Source organism: Muscardinus avellanarius (genome assembly GCF_963383645.1).
Source record: "Muscardinus avellanarius genome assembly, chromosome: 4".
NCBI classification, from domain to species: Eukaryota; Metazoa; Chordata; class Mammalia; order Rodentia; family Gliridae; genus Muscardinus; species Muscardinus avellanarius.
In genome coordinates, this window is record NC_137789.1 from 144,314,638 (window position 1) to 144,330,151 (window position 15,514).

Here is a 15,514-nt window from a genome sequence, read left to right on the forward strand (position 1 = left end):
TGTTATGAATATTATACATTTATTCTTAAATATATAGTATGAATATCATCTTTTTCATGATTTTCAAGTTATTTGTATGAAATAAAAAGAGCTATTTATTGACTTTTGGGGTACTAGCTTTGAGACCTGGCCACCTTTCTGAATTAGCTTAGTAATTATGAAAACAAAAAGGAGTAATTGTTATTTCCTTAGAAAGTTTTCAGTTTTCTTCTTGACTGTGTTTTTTGTTGTTGTATTCTCAGGGGGTGTGTGTGTGTGTGTGTGTGTGTGTGTGTGTGTGTGTGTGTGTGTGTTACTGGGTATTGAACCCAAGGGCATTCTACCTCTGAGCTATACCCTCAGCCCGACTTTTGTTTTTTATTTTGAAACAGTTTTGTTACATAGCTGAGGCTAGTGTGAACCTGTGATCCTCCTGCCTGTCTCAGCCTCCCAAGTATCAGGATTACAAACATGCGCCCCCACACCCAGCTTCATTATTTATTTTGGTTGGAAAATGTGGCCACTTTTGTTTTGTTTTGTTTTATCTTGGCTCTGACTGACTGTCGAGCCTTTCAATCTTTGAGTCTTTTTAAATAGCTTGCATATCTGTGATTCTCTTTCCTCTGGAATCATGTTTTTCCTGATTAGACTTCCTCTGACTCTTTGAGTTTTGTGAAACAAGATCACACGTTGTCTCAAATCATGTTATCTTTTATTTCCTAGTAGAAGACAAACTACATTGGATATTAAAAGTAAACTGGTGTAAGAAAAGGTTAAAAAAAAAAATCTTTGCCCCAGGGCTCTGTGGAAATTGGGTGAAGGATCTCGCAATACCTGGCTCACCTTCATTGCACATTAAGCGAGGTTCCCAGAGCCTCCCTGGTAAGCTCAGGATGTGCAGGATGCTTTTGCCTCGCAATGCCCTACTGACCTGCTGCCACCCCTTCGTCTAGAAATATGCACCATGTGATTGAGGACTGACAGGGAGCCCTCCAAAGCTGAGGGTGGTAGGACTTTAAGGAAAATAGCAATGGGGAATGGATTAGAAACGGAAAGCCCTGCCAAGAGAGAAAGACTTTGCTACGGAGCCTCCTGAATAATGCAGAGGCCTCTTTGGAGTTATTAGGAGTTGTAAAGACTTGCTACACGGGGAGAGAGAGCGAGAGAGAGAGTGAGAGAGAGCGAGAGAGAGAGCGAGAGAGAGCGAGAGAGCGAGAGAGAGAGCGAGAGAGCGAGAGAGAGAGCGAGAGAGCGAGAGAGAGACAAGTGTGCACCACTACGTTTGGCATTTTGGTATATATATGTGGGTTTTTTTTTGAGGGTTTGGGGATGAAACCCAGGGGCATTTGACTTCTGAGTTACACCCCCTGCCCCATTTTTTATTCTTTATTTTTGAAACAGGGTCTCACTAAGTTGCAGAGGGCCTCACTAAGTAGCTGAGGCTGTCCGCGAACCACGATCCTCTGGTCTCAGCCTCCCAAATGCTGGGATTACAAGCGTGCACCACTACGTCTGGCTTGGTGTATATTTTATTTATTTTATTTATTTTTATTTTTTATTATTATTATTTTTTTTTTTTGGTGGCACTGGGGTTCCTGGAAACCCTTCTACCTCTGGGCTACACTCCCAGACCTATTTTATATCTTTTATTTGGAAACAGGGTCTCTTAAGCCAGAGCGGCTGGCTTCGAACCTGCATGATCCTCCTGTCTCCACCTCCCAAGCACGGGGATTACAAGCGTGCGCCACCATGCCAGCTTGGTGTATATTTTAAATAAACGTTTTTTTAAAAAATAATGTTTTTATTGGTGTATTATACTTTCACATTGTAATATAAATCCCATTGATGTTGATATACATAAGCACTTGGATAAATACACTTTTTTCAACATCTACCATCCTCATTCATTACCTTAGAAAATATTCATTTGGAGGGGGGCATCTCAAGATTATCGAGTGTGTGTGTGTGTGTGTGTGTGTGTGTGTGTGTGTGTGTGTGTTGCTGGAGATTAGAATCAAGGCCTCATATTGAATAGGCAAGAACTTTACCACTGAGCAACATTCCCAGCCTCAGACTGACTTTTTTCTGGTTTCTTTTTTTTTTTTTTTTTTGCATTGGGGATTGAACTCAGGGACATTCTACCTTTCAGATACACCCCAGCCCTATTTTTTTATTCTTTTATTTTTAAAACAGGGCCTCACTAAGTAGCTGGGACTGGCCACAACCTACAACCCTCCTGTCTCAACCGCCCAAGTACTGGGATTATGCAATGCTCCAGAGTGACTTTTAATAGACTAAGGCTTGAGGCTTTGAGGGCAAGGGCAGAATGGGTTAACTGAGACTAATTAGAACAGACAATTCTAAACTAGAAAACTGCTCCTTGTTTATTCAATAGCCACGCTTTGAAAGTTCACTTTGTGCCAGGCTTGGTATAAGTATGTAAACAAAATAAAAGCCCTGCTCCAATTAGAACATCAGCTCAACAGGGGTAACAGACGATAAGGGGCTGGGGCTATTTCAGGCTGTGCATCACGTCATGGAGAAGGAGAGCCAGGTCCATGACAAAGACTGGGGAGGAAAGGGCAGCATTGAACAGGGTAAGCAGAGAGCCAGCCTCCGCAAAGTGACATTTCAGGTGAGACCTGACCTAGAAGCAATCCACACCCTCTCAGGTCTGGGGAACGATGTTTCAGGCAGAGAGAAAAACAAACCCACAGGCTCTGAAGGGGGAATGAATGTAAGGGCGGGGCTCTGTGTGTAATATGTGTACAAAAATGCAATCTTTTAAAAGAAAGAGACTAGCAAAAGTGGTGCATCTTTGGCCTACAGGGATAGCCTGAAAGATGACAAGTCATAAACAATATTGGCCAGAAACTTGAATGGTTGAGTTGAAGGGACCTTTTAAAAACTTGGCTCTAAGAAAATGAGACTTGATGAAGAGATGCTTCCCCCAAATCCTCAAAGGGGAGAGAGCTGAAGCTGAGTATGGCATGACCATGGCCTCGAGGTCAAGGAGGTCCCAAGGAGAAGGCATCCTTCAGCTAACTTGGGAATAGAACCTGTGAGGAGCCAGACAATGAGTGGCTTTGGCTACGGCCATCCGTGCTGCAGAGGAGGGGAGGGCCCCGACAACTGGACATCCCATGCGATGGCATGTTGCCATCACATTAAAAAGCAGAATCTGCCTTCCGCTTGGGAGCCGCCCCGTGTACTGTGGCTTGCTCCGACCCAGGATGGAAACCCTCCCTCAGGCAGCCTGACGAAGCTCTTCCCTCGTTTTGTTCCCGCTGTGACATCTCTCCCTTCCTCCTTTTTCTCCCCCCTCAATGAGAAGTGATGTTAAAGGGAAGAGGAAATGCCGTCACACCCATGACTGGCAGGGGGTTCTGTGCAGTGACTGGACCAGAATCGTCATCCGATTCACACGGGACACAAAACAAGAGGGGGGTGGCTTTTTCTCTTCTTCATTTGAGCACATCTGGAAATGATCGGAGATTCTAAAGATTATAAAAATTAGCATGGCAACCAGAGATTTCCCGCCCGGTAGTATTTCACCTTCTCTCTGGACCTTGCTTTCTCTCGTTTGTTTGTTTGTTTTGGGTACTGGGGATTAAACCCAGGGGCATTCTACCTTCAAGCTCTTAATTTTTGTTTGGGTTGCTGGGTGCCTTGCTAAGTTGCTGAGGCTAACCTCCAACCTGCATCCTCCTATTTTAGCTTCCGGGGTACTGGTATTACAGGTGTGAGCCACCATACCCAGCTGCTTTCTCCTCTTTAATCACACAATATGGTTGCAAATCCTTTATACTGCCAACACCATAATGTTTACAATGTGTGTGTGCAGTGAGTATAAAAAGGAGGCTATCAAGATAACAAATGTAGAGAGGACAGAGGGGGGGAAAACATTGCAATCATTTATCTGATAAGGGTCTAGTACCTAGGATATGTAAAAGACTCTTAGAAATCAACAACAAAGCTGGGTGTGGTGGTTCATGCCTGTAATTCCAGTACTTGGAAGGCTGAGACTAGAGGATCATAGGTTCAAGACTAGCCTCAGCAATTTAGAGAGACTTAGCAACTTATCAAGATGGTGTTTCAAAACAAAACAAAAATAATAAAGGAAATGGAGTATGCCTGGGAAGCACAAAGTCTCTGGGTTCAATCCCCATTATAATTAACAAATAACAATAAAAAGACAAAAAATAAACAATTTTACAAATGGCCAAGGACCTGAGTAAACATTTTTTCAAAGAAGAAATAATTTTAAGTATAGTAGATACTTCTAAATTGTACATTTATTTATTTATTTATTTATTGTGGGTCTGAGGATGGAACGTAGGGGCATTCAACCTCTGAGCTACACCCCCTGCCCTATATTTTATTCTTTATTTTGAAACAGGGTCTCACTGAGTTGCAAAGGGCCTCGCTAAGTAGCTGAGGCTGTCTGCAAACCACGATACCAGTGTCTCAGCCTCCTGAATGCTAGGATTACAAGCATGCGCCACCACGCCTGGCTTTAAACTGTGCATTTTAAAGTGGTTAATTCTATCCCATGAATTTTGTCTCAATTTTTAAAAACTGGGGGTGAGGGGTGGCAAGGAGAAACTTCTCAAAATTCTACAAATCTTTTACTTGAGTTGCATACCTGATCAGTAATAACAAAGTAGTTAAGCTATTTCAGTTGGCAAATAAATAGAACCTTCAGTATCTTTTGTAAATAAAATCTCTTGCCAATATAGACACAATCCTTTCATTCTCATGAAACTATAGGCTTGAAGTTTGTCAATTGCTCCCTCATTTGTAACGGAGTGTCCAGTCTTACTTCATTTGTGTAGAGTATGGCGAAAGTCTACCTTAGCAGGAAGAGCCAAGCATTGTCAGACCTTGGTCCCAAATTAAACCAGAAGATACGTTCTTATATATCTCCCCCTTAAAACTTGCCACTCATTAAAATTGAGGTTTTGCAATATCCAGTCTTCTGGGTTATCCGAGGAGAGGGGGAGGCTGACAGTCTGGTGACCCTGGGCCCACATGACTATGTGGTAACAATCAGCCAGACTTGCCTGCAGGTGCCCCCTGGAGGCCAGGCAAGGACTATATCTGTGCCTTTTCTCCTGCTGGGTTACCTGCCAGGCTATTTGCCCTCCCTCTTCCCCGCTCACCTCAGTTCAGCCATCCCTGAACAGAAACTTCACCGGTAGATGCTACTTTGAAGACGTCATAAAGTCTCCCACTCACATGTAATTCTGCCATCTGGAGGAGGGGTCACAGGTACTCAGTACCACAATTTGTTGCCTTGGCCGAGAAGACGGGTGCAGGTAAAGATCTCTTGACTTGCAGGTGTGATGAGGGTGCGGGGCACAGCCCAGGTGATTCGATCTAGCCAGGTTAGGGCCACTGTCCCAGTGTTTGGGGAGAAGGTGGTGGTGGGAAAGAGGGCTGAGCACAAAGCCGGCACGTCTACCACTGGCACCGTCGCTGCTCTGTCAATCAAAAGCAGTTTTCTTTCCCTGGGGCGGTCCTCCTTCCTGGCCCAGGTTGGAGTGTCTGGCCTCAAAATGGTCCTATATGGCAGGTTTTGAATGCTTTTCCCTCCTCAAGCGCCACCACTGTGCTAGGATCCAGGTATGTCGGGCTGGATTCCAAAACCCCAGCTGTCGGAATCTGCCAGGTGGTCACAATAGCACTCTTGTTTTGTAACTAGTGCCCCCGAGGCTTGGCTTTTGTTTTTGTTTTTCCTTCATCTCTCAATGCAGCATAATAGGAAACAAGAAGTTGGAGACCATCATCCCTGTCTCTGGATGTTCAGTTTTCCTCCATAAAAATGATAGGGAACTACTCCAAAGTCAGGAAATAACCAATCAAGGAGCTGAAAAATTGCGGTCCTACAAAGTATCTATGCTTTATAGCCTTTCTTGGGCCAGAGCAAAACGTTTCCCTTAAAGGAGAAGGTTCCAGATGGCATCTAATGGCAGCTTCCCAAAGCTCTAAGAGCAGTTATGCTTTTGATCTGATAGAAACGTTTTATCGGGCTTCTTTTGTTCTGATTTGGAGTAGGAACACCATTCCGCCAAGCATTGCGGTGAACTTTGAACAGTGCTAGTTCAGAACTTCACCCGCTGTCTCTGTTAGATGCCAGGATAATTCAGACTCCTCCAGCGCCGTGGCCACGGTCTACAAGAATGCAGCTAGTTCTGATGTAGGTTTTTACAGAGCAGCAACAGTGGGAGCGAGTGTGTGGATTTGAGTAAGTTGCCCGGCTCCTGGGAGTTTCCATTTGCATTCACTTTGATGAATTACTACTTCATAGCATTGACTTCTTTAGAGTAACTGAGTTGTGCAGATGCCCCCAGCCCAGGGCTCATTTGCTACTACTATGATCTTAACCAGGTCTGGGTACAATGAGGCCATGGCTGGAAAAGATGGCTTCAGCAAGGGTATATTCCTAGGACCTGTTCTAGCGTTGGTCCTTCATGTTAGCGTAGTTTGAGGCTGAACTTAGCTGGAAACTCTAATTTAGGCTGAAGAAGCCTTTATTGCTTTAGCTCCTTGAGACCTTTTGCTGGCCCAAATATTCTGCACTGGCCATGTGCTAATACCATTCTTCAGTGTTCTTTCGGGGTACCTGGCTAATGTTTACCTCTTGGGAAATGATTCTCCAGGCTCCCTAGAGGAGAGGACATCAGATGTAGCCTCCCAATGCTACAAAAAAATACAAAATAAAAAGAACAACAACAAAAAAAAGCCAGCAAGCAGTAAGCAATAAGCATGGCTTATCTAGCCAGCAGAAAATGTCCTTTAGCAAAATGACTGATTTATAAACCTGTGGTGTCATCTCTCCAGAGGCCTGCTCTTCTGTTTGGTTTATAGGAGGGAACTCGAGCCGAAAGTCCTCCTGACCGTCAGTCTTTTGAGGCCAAGGAAGCTGTCTGGCTACTCCACTCTGCCAGCTTTGGGTCCCGCCAGCCTCCTACTGGACTTGGTGGGCCATTTCTCAAAAGTGTCTGGAAAATCATTAACTTCTTCCCTTTGATCCTTTCTGCCTTGTGGCAGCACCGTGGGGGTAGCCAGGGCAGAAACCACATCCTTTTATTGCTATGTGAAGGTAAACAGTGGAAGAAATTCTCCTAGAGAGGTTTAGCTTTATTTGGAGGGTTTGAGTATGAGCGTGTGTGTGTACCTGTGTACGTGCACAGGCATACTTCTATAAACAGAACTATTAAATAAAAAAGTATGGCTACGTCCTCTAACTTTTTATTTCTCTCTCCCTCTTTTTTAAGGTCTGAATTTCCTGCTGCTGTTCACAAAGATGCTCTTTATCTTCAACTTCTTGTTTTCCCCACTTCCAACCCCGGCCCTGATCTGCATCCTGACATTTGGAGCCGCTGTCTTCCTGTGGCTGATCAACAGACCTCAGCCAGTCTTACCTCTCATTGACCTGGACAATCAGTCCGTGGGAATTGAGGTAATTTTCTAGTCGTCTTTATAATTTCTCAACCTTGATCGGGCATAAACTGCAATTCAAAAGCTGCGGGTTATCCCTCAAATGGGAAGGGATTTGGGTATAGCATGTGAAATTAAACCTTTTAAGTTACCAGTCCACAGATAATTTACATATTTAAATTTCTGTGACTAGCACGTTTTCTTATATAACAACAACAAAACAAAACAAAAATACCACAGCCAGGTGGAGGAATACCTATAATCTACATCAAGCATTGGCAAACCACAGCTCTCGGGCAAAATCTACCTTTTTGTGCAACTGGAAACTAAGAATACTCTTCAGATTTCTAAAAGGGATACTTGAAAAAAAAAAAGACAATTTATCTATGTTCCACAAAGCCTAAACTATTTGCTATCTGGCTGTTTAGAGAAAAGCTTGCAAGCTCGTGATCTAGATGACAGAGCAGGACAATGTTTTCACAGAGGTACCCAATGTCTGAGAATCGCAAAGAATTCATTCCCTGGAGTTTGACTCCAACTCAGAGTCAATATTCGTTCTTCTCAGCACTGGTGGGGATTCAGCTGGGCTCATTCCACTGGCTGTCAGTAAGACACCCAGTTTCTTCCTGTATCTCTGAGCAAACCAAAAGCTTCCACGATGTCCTTTCCATGTTTTCTTCCTTCTGCCTCCATGCACAGTAGTATCCACGTTCATCTCATACTTTCTTCCAAGATAAAGCAATCCCGGTTTCTCCTGGGCTAACCCCTTCTTTTCTTTTGAGTCTTTTGTCTACTCAGGAATCTTACCTCAGGGCACCTCGGCTCTCCACCCCCACCCCATCCTTCGGTTTGTTTCCATGTTCAGTTTCTTCATCATCTCCGCGTCCTGCTGCCCTTCAGCCCACCCTCCTCCCTCGTTCTTCCCCTTCCCACCCAGTTCTTTCAGAGTGATCTCTTGATTCCTCTTCCAAACTTGAACTCCCTCATCTGACCTCTCATCACTCTCATCTCCTCCATAGTGCTCCGGATCATTCACAACCTGCTTCTGAATTCAGTGGCTTCTCCTTCAGACTTTCTCTCAACTAACTTGAGACTTCTGGACACGCTTCCTTCTTGGTCAGCAAGGCCAGCAATGCATCTTTCTATTTCCATGGAAGTCTTCCTTTGTCACTTGGCTACTTTCTTCTCTTTGTTTTTTTTTTTTTTTTTTGTGGTACTGGGGTTCTTGGAAGCCCTTCTACCTCCGGGCTACACTCCCAGACTATATATATATATATATATATATATATATATATATATATATATATATATATATATATGTTTTTATTTGGAAACAGGGTCTCTTAAACCAGCATGGCTGGCTTCGAACCTGCGTGATCCTCCTGTCTCTGCCTCCCAAGCACAGGGATTACAAGCGTGCGCCACCACGCCCGGCCTTTCTTCTCTTCTTTCCTCAAGTTTTCTTCTCAACATCTCTCAATTCCTCTAAAGCAGGGGTTGGCAAGCATATTTTATAAGGGCCAGTCAGTACGTAGTTTAGGTTTTATGGACCATATGGATTCTGTTGCAACTACTTAATATGGGTCTGAGAGAGTGAAGTTATCAGACACTATGTAAATAAATGAGCACAATTGCATTCCAATAAAACTTTATTTACAAAAAACAAATGGCGGGCCAGATTCAGCCCACAGACTGTAGTATGCCAAAACCTTGCCCTAAATCCTCACAGCTGAGAAAACATCTCCTCTCCCATGACTTGAAAATATACCTAAAGGCTATGAAACCCTGATCTACACACACACACACACACACACACACACACACACACACACACACACACTGATCCTATAATTTATCAGGCATCCCTCGATGGGTCTTGCTGCTCCCTCTTTGTCTAATACCATGCTCTCAAGCTGCCTGTCAGACTCCGCCTGTGATCTCTTGCCCTGCTGCCACTGTTCAGGCTGTTAGTTCAATCTAATTTGTTTTTTATTTTTCTCTGCTCTGCCTTATCCTAACCACACATCTTTGGCAAACACCTACTTATCTTCAAAGTCTCTATGAAAATACTATTTCTTCTCTGTAACCTTTCTGCCTTATTCAGAATTGCCTGCTTCATTTGTTTCCCAAATCATGCCCTTGTTTTGATCACAGCAGGCACATTACCATATGACATCTACACTTCTCTCTTTGTCAACCTCATTTCCAAAACCCAAGTATACAAGGTGCTCAGAGGTAACTATTTCATCTTAACCCCCTTCCACAGAGTTTGCATAGTGCTTGGGAAATACAATATGTATCCAGTGTATTTAAACTTGATATGGTTTTTTTAAAAGATATAAAACTGTATATATAATCTCTCCTCTGTATATGTACAGGTACATATACACAGTACATTTAAGCTTAATTTTTTTTTTTTTTTTTTTGGTGGTACTGGGGTTCCTGGAAGCCCTTCTACCTCCGGGCTACACTCCTAGACCTATTTTTTTTTTTTTTTTTAATTTGGAAACAGAGTCTTTTAAGCCAGCCAGGTGCGATCCTCCTGTCTCCGCCTCCCAAGCGCGGGGATTACAAGCATGCGCCACCAACGCCTGGCTAACTTAATATTTTTAAAAGATATAAACCATACACATAATCTCTCCTCTATATTTGTATCTGTACATATATGCGTATGTAAGATATTTCTGTATATGTTTCTGTACATATAAAGATATGTACAGGTACATGTGTATGCTGGGAGGATGTTACCAAAATGTAATTGTGACCAGTTTCTGGATGGTTGGTTTACAGTTCAAAATTATTTTAAGTCTTTTTTTTTTTACTCTTTTATATTTTCCAAAATCTCTATGATGTGAACATATTACAATTTTGCCGTTTAAAAAAAGGGATTTAAGCTGGGCGTGGTGGCGCACGCTCGTAATCCCAGCATTTGGGAGGCCGAGACCAGAGGATCACGGTTCACGGACAGCCTCAGCTACTTTGTGAGGCCCTCTGCAACTCAGTAAGACCCGGTTTCAAATAAAATAAATAAAAAATAGGGCAGGGGGTGTAGCTCAGAGGTCGAATGCCCCTGGGTTCCATCCCCAGACCTGCAAAAAAAAAAAAAAAGGGATTTAATAGTAAAAAGACATCCCTGTGACCTCAGACATAAGCATTTATGTTCTGTTCAGTTTAACCCATAAAGATTTTGGAAGGAGTAGAAGGTGACTCAGACTTGGCCTAAATGTGGTCTTCTATCTTAGGGAGGAGCGCGGAAGGGTGCTAACCAGAAGAACGAACTAATGCGTTATTACTTCTCAGACGCCAAGACAGTGTATGAGATTTTCCAGAGAGGACTTGCTGCGTCTGGTAAGCCTGGCAGTCTGGCCTCACCTGTGAGGACCTGGGCTGGGGTCTGTCCCACCCTTTTCTTTCCCATCTCATTTCTAAAACCCCAGCTGTTTAGATGCCATGGTACACCTAGAACTGCAATGTGCAAAGCTGGCGTGATGTTAGCACAGAATGGAGATAGGTGCTGGAAATGTGTAGAGACAGATGTGGGTTTGAAACCTGCTTCTTCTTTTTCTATCTGTGTAACTTGGTACAAACGACTTTGCCTCTCAGAATCTGTTTCTCACAACACAAGAAGAAACTGCCCTGCCATGGTGCGAAAGAGCTGAGGAACTAATTCATTAGTAGGTTACATCTGTTTAGGAAAAGAGAAACTGAGAATTCGCCGTCACACACGGCTCCTAACTTCTCATCCGTACTCGACTCCAGTACCACACTCCTGGCCCATGCCTCCACTCTTAGTATCAGATAAAGCAATTTTCTTTGGTTAGACTTAGAAACAACATAAAATGGGCTCTGATAAGTTAATTTGGAATAGATCAAGCCCTAAATATCTGTATTTTTTATCGCTGAACACAATGCTAGGCACACACGTTTTCTTTCAAAATCATGGGCATACAGCTCACTTCATACCTTTCTTCTGGGCTACATTCTGCCAGGTGTAAGTTGGGCTGTGTGGCCCCTTATTCTTCCCTTCCTTCACTTCTGTCTGTTAACTGTAATTGTGACCATCTCCGTAGACAACTCTTACTGAGCGCTAACTATGCAACAGGAACTGCACATATGTCATCTACTTACCCTTCCTTCAGCTCGAGGAGTTCATTACTGTCACCCCCAGTTTTACGGATGAGGAAACAGAGACTGCGAGGTTCAAAGATATTTCCAAGGCCATAGAACTAGAAAGTATTGGAGTTGATAGTAACACTTAAGTCTGTCTGATTATTGTATTTTAGGTTAGCTCTTAAGTGGTTTATAAGGGTTATCACTCATCTAGGCAATGAAATGTTTATTGTAAAGAAAATATCTATGGGAGCCTGTACTTAATATTTCTGGATCCGAATTAAAATTCATTGAGACTTCCACACAAGTGACTAAGAAGGAACAAACGGAATGTTAGTTTCTTTACTTCTCTGGCAACTTAAGATAGAGGATGACTAAAATAGTACAGTTTCCTTTGGGATTTTCTGTTTTTAGAAGTTTTATTCATTAAGCATGTGTTGTTATGTTGTTATTGAGACTGAAGACAAATCATTTTGCATGTAATATGTAGCACATGAGATAGTTCAATTTTTTTTTCTTTTTTGAGGTACTAGGGATGGAACCCAGCAGCATTCTACCTCCAAGCTATACCCACAACCTTTTTTTTTTTTTAATTCTTTATTTTGAAACAGGGTCTCACCGAGTTGCAAAGGGCTTAAGTAGCTGAGGCTGTCCACAAACCACAATCCTCCCATCTCAGCCTCCCAAATGCTGGAATTTCAAGCATGCCCCACCACACCTGGCTCATTTAGAATTTTTTAAATATGAAATTAAAATTAAGGCAGTAATGTTAAAATAGCTTCATAAGCCAGACATGGTGGTGCATGGTTGAATCTCAACTACTTGAGACTGGGAGAGGAGGATTGCAAGTTTGAGGCCAGCCTGGCAAACACAGGGAGAACCATCTCAAAAAAATTTAAACAAAGCTGGGTGTGGTGGTACACACTTATAATCCTAGTCCTTGAGAGGCTAAGAGAGGAGAATCACAGCCTCTAATGTAGTGAGACTCTCAACCTCCTAGTAAGACACTATTTTAAACACACACACACACACACACACACACACACACACACACACACACACAGAGTCTGGAGATATATAGCTCAGAGGTAGAATGCCCCTGGGTTCAATCCCCAGTACCACAAAAATGAAAGAAAGAGAGAGAGAGAGAAAGGGAGAGAGAGAGAGAGACAGACAGACAGACAGACAGACAGAGACAGAGAGAAAGGATTTTTGTGCAAACAGGTTTAAGAAATGGCTGGGCTGCTTCCATAGAAGAAAATTTTCTCTTCTGGTGTTAGCTGGGATTGAATCCAATTTCTGGAATATATATAGCCAGAAGTTCCTCTCTGTTGACTCTCACCTGGGGATGCTATTTAAAATATCTATCCCCTGCTTCACTGAAATTCCACTGAATCAGAATCCCAGATGATAAGACCTAATAACCCCGAAGCAGGGTGTGTTAAAAATGCAAACTTCCACGGATTCTGCATACCAGAGTTTAAATTCTATTTAGCTTCAGGTGGCTACTCTGTCCTGAAGTTGTGGTGAGCCCACTGGAGATGGCCATGCCTCAGAACCACACCAGGTCTGAGTTGAACAAGTTAATCAGAAGCAAGGTCATTGCCTGGTCAGGACTTGGTTAATAGGCTGCAACTGACTCGGGCAGAGTTTAATGAGATCTGAGTCATTGCCCCACTAGGCCAATTACTTGCCTTGTCCCCTTGGCCAGGGGCCTCTGCAAGGAAGTGATAAGAAGACGTAGTTTATTTCTTCTACATTGACCAGCACTTGCACTTACCGGGCAAGCATGAGGAAGCTGTCCAGACTTTGGTAATTCTTAGAACAAAGTGGGGCTGCCAGTCCTTGGAAGACCCAAGGAGTTAAAGTACCCTGCATTCAGCGAGCGCTGTCATTGGTCGACCACCAGGGAAACACGCCCCGTGAGCGCTGTCATTGGTCGACCATCAGGGGAACACACCCCGCCCAGGGGGAGCAGTGGCTATAACCAACTGGTAGATCTGGACCTACCAGCTTCCGAAACACTAAGGCGCACTTGACTTTCAGGGCTTTAGTGCAGCTGTTTCAACGGGGGAAAAAAAGAAAGTACTAATGTTTCCTGTGTTGTGAAAAGCTCCATGGTCTTTTTGTATCTCTTTAATCAGAATCCCTTTGTCTTTCCTGCTTTTCTTCCTTTTTTACCTCTGTCATTTAATGGTGAATTCCTAGTAACCCTCCCCTGAATGCTTCCTCCTGGCAGTTCCTCTACAATCTGGCTAAATCCTCCCTATAAAATTTCCTTCCCGTCTCCTTTTCCATTTATAATTCATTCTGGCTCAGATGGGAGGCGCCTCGGCCACTTAGGGCTGTTCCTCAGCTTGATTCTACACTTACCCTGGCTTAGCTGTAAGAGCTGAGATAATTATTTACTTTAGTAAGTAGGCCTCCCAAAACTTATTTTAATTTTAAATCAGACTGAGTAGTTTAGATGATTAGAAGTTTAATTCTCTTATTGTCAAATGTAAGACACGAAATTGCAAAAATGTCAATGGCAAATGTGCCTGTGTTCTAACAGTACTTCCTTAAGTCTCTTAGAAGACACCCTCATATAAACAAGCAAAGTACATAAACAGATTATTCATGAACATAAATAAAAGTTAACCAATAAGGGAGAAGATCCCACTTCATTAGCTGTTCAGAGAGACTTAGGCTAAAGTTGGGCCCAGTGACACATGCCTGTAATCAATCCCAGCACTTGGGAGGCTGACACAGGAGGATCACAGACCAGACTGAGCACTTAAAAATTCCCGTTTAAAAATAAGTAATTAGATAGGGCTGGAGGTGTAGCTCAGCAGTAGAATGCCCCTACACACACACACACACACACACACACACACACACACACACTATTTACTTTTTTTGAGAGTGTGATAAAAACAAATATACTGTTGTTGGTAGGAGAAAAGCAAATGATCACAACAACTCCACCAAGCAGAGTGGGTGAAGTAACCAAAGCCCCTCTCCCTTCCCAACCTACTCTGTTCATTCTAGGACACTGTCTTAGAAAAATATTCTCAATTTAGAATTATCATTTTGAAAATATTTATCCTAGCATTATTTAGAGTGCCGAAGTTGGAAAGAATGTAAATAATCACAGTGAGATAAAGTCAATAACAGACAATAGATGGCCATTGAAATGTTCACAGAGGAGGAATGATACAGCCAGGGATGATGGCACGCTTGTAATCTCAGTAGTTGGGAGGCTGAGACAGGAGGATCACGGTTTGCGGACAGCCTCAGCTACTTAGTGAGGCCTTCTGCAATTTAGCGAGACCCTGTTTCAAAATAAAGAATAAAAATAATAGGACTGGGGGTGTAGCTCAGAGGTAGAATGCCTCTGGGTTCCATCCCCAATACCACACCAAATAATAATAATAATAATAATAACAACAATAACAACAACAATAATAATAATACATGAATATTTATGTCAAATTGAGGAAGAAAAGATACCAAATTATTCAGTCTCAATGTGTGAATGAACAGAACTATATAAAAGTATATAAACGAACTGATGAGGGAAGTAGTATTAATTATGGCATTTCTGTGATAAGAATGATCATATTATTTTGTCTATATTTTATGAGCATATATTTATTTTACTATAGGGAAGCTCAATCTTCATATTCAATACAGGCTACTTGTAGGCTTCTCTTTGTTTGTATTACATGTGCTGGTCCCCACTGATGGCTTTCTCTGAATACGCCATGGAAGTCACAGATCCCATGCCAGACTACCTCTGCTTCATAACATTTTCTAAATGTGTCCACTGTCCCTTATAGGACTCTCTGCCCTTGAGAACCACGTACTTACTACCCTTGAATTTCCTGGACAAATAAGAGCTTATCTTCTGGCTGGATTTACCTTTGCATCTTGGCCTTTTTCAATCCTCCCTTTTATCTTCTTTAAGCCAAGAGATCTGCAACTGGAGTTTATTTTCTTT

The 15,514-nt window shown here is 42.7% G+C and overlaps 1 protein-coding gene across 1 annotated transcript in view; it reads left to right on the plus strand.

Annotated features, from left to right (window-relative positions):
* The window catches only part of ACSL5 (acyl-CoA synthetase long chain family member 5), a gene marked incomplete at both ends in the record, with an annotated part of 46,361 nt that overhangs the window by 11,698 nt on the left and 19,149 nt on the right, over window positions 1-15,514 (plus strand). The window contains 2 exon segments of the mRNA XM_080694972.1: window positions 7,260-7,444; window positions 10,665-10,770. Of these exon segments, the coding sequence (XP_080551098.1) occupies window positions 7,260-7,444; window positions 10,665-10,770 (291 nt within the window).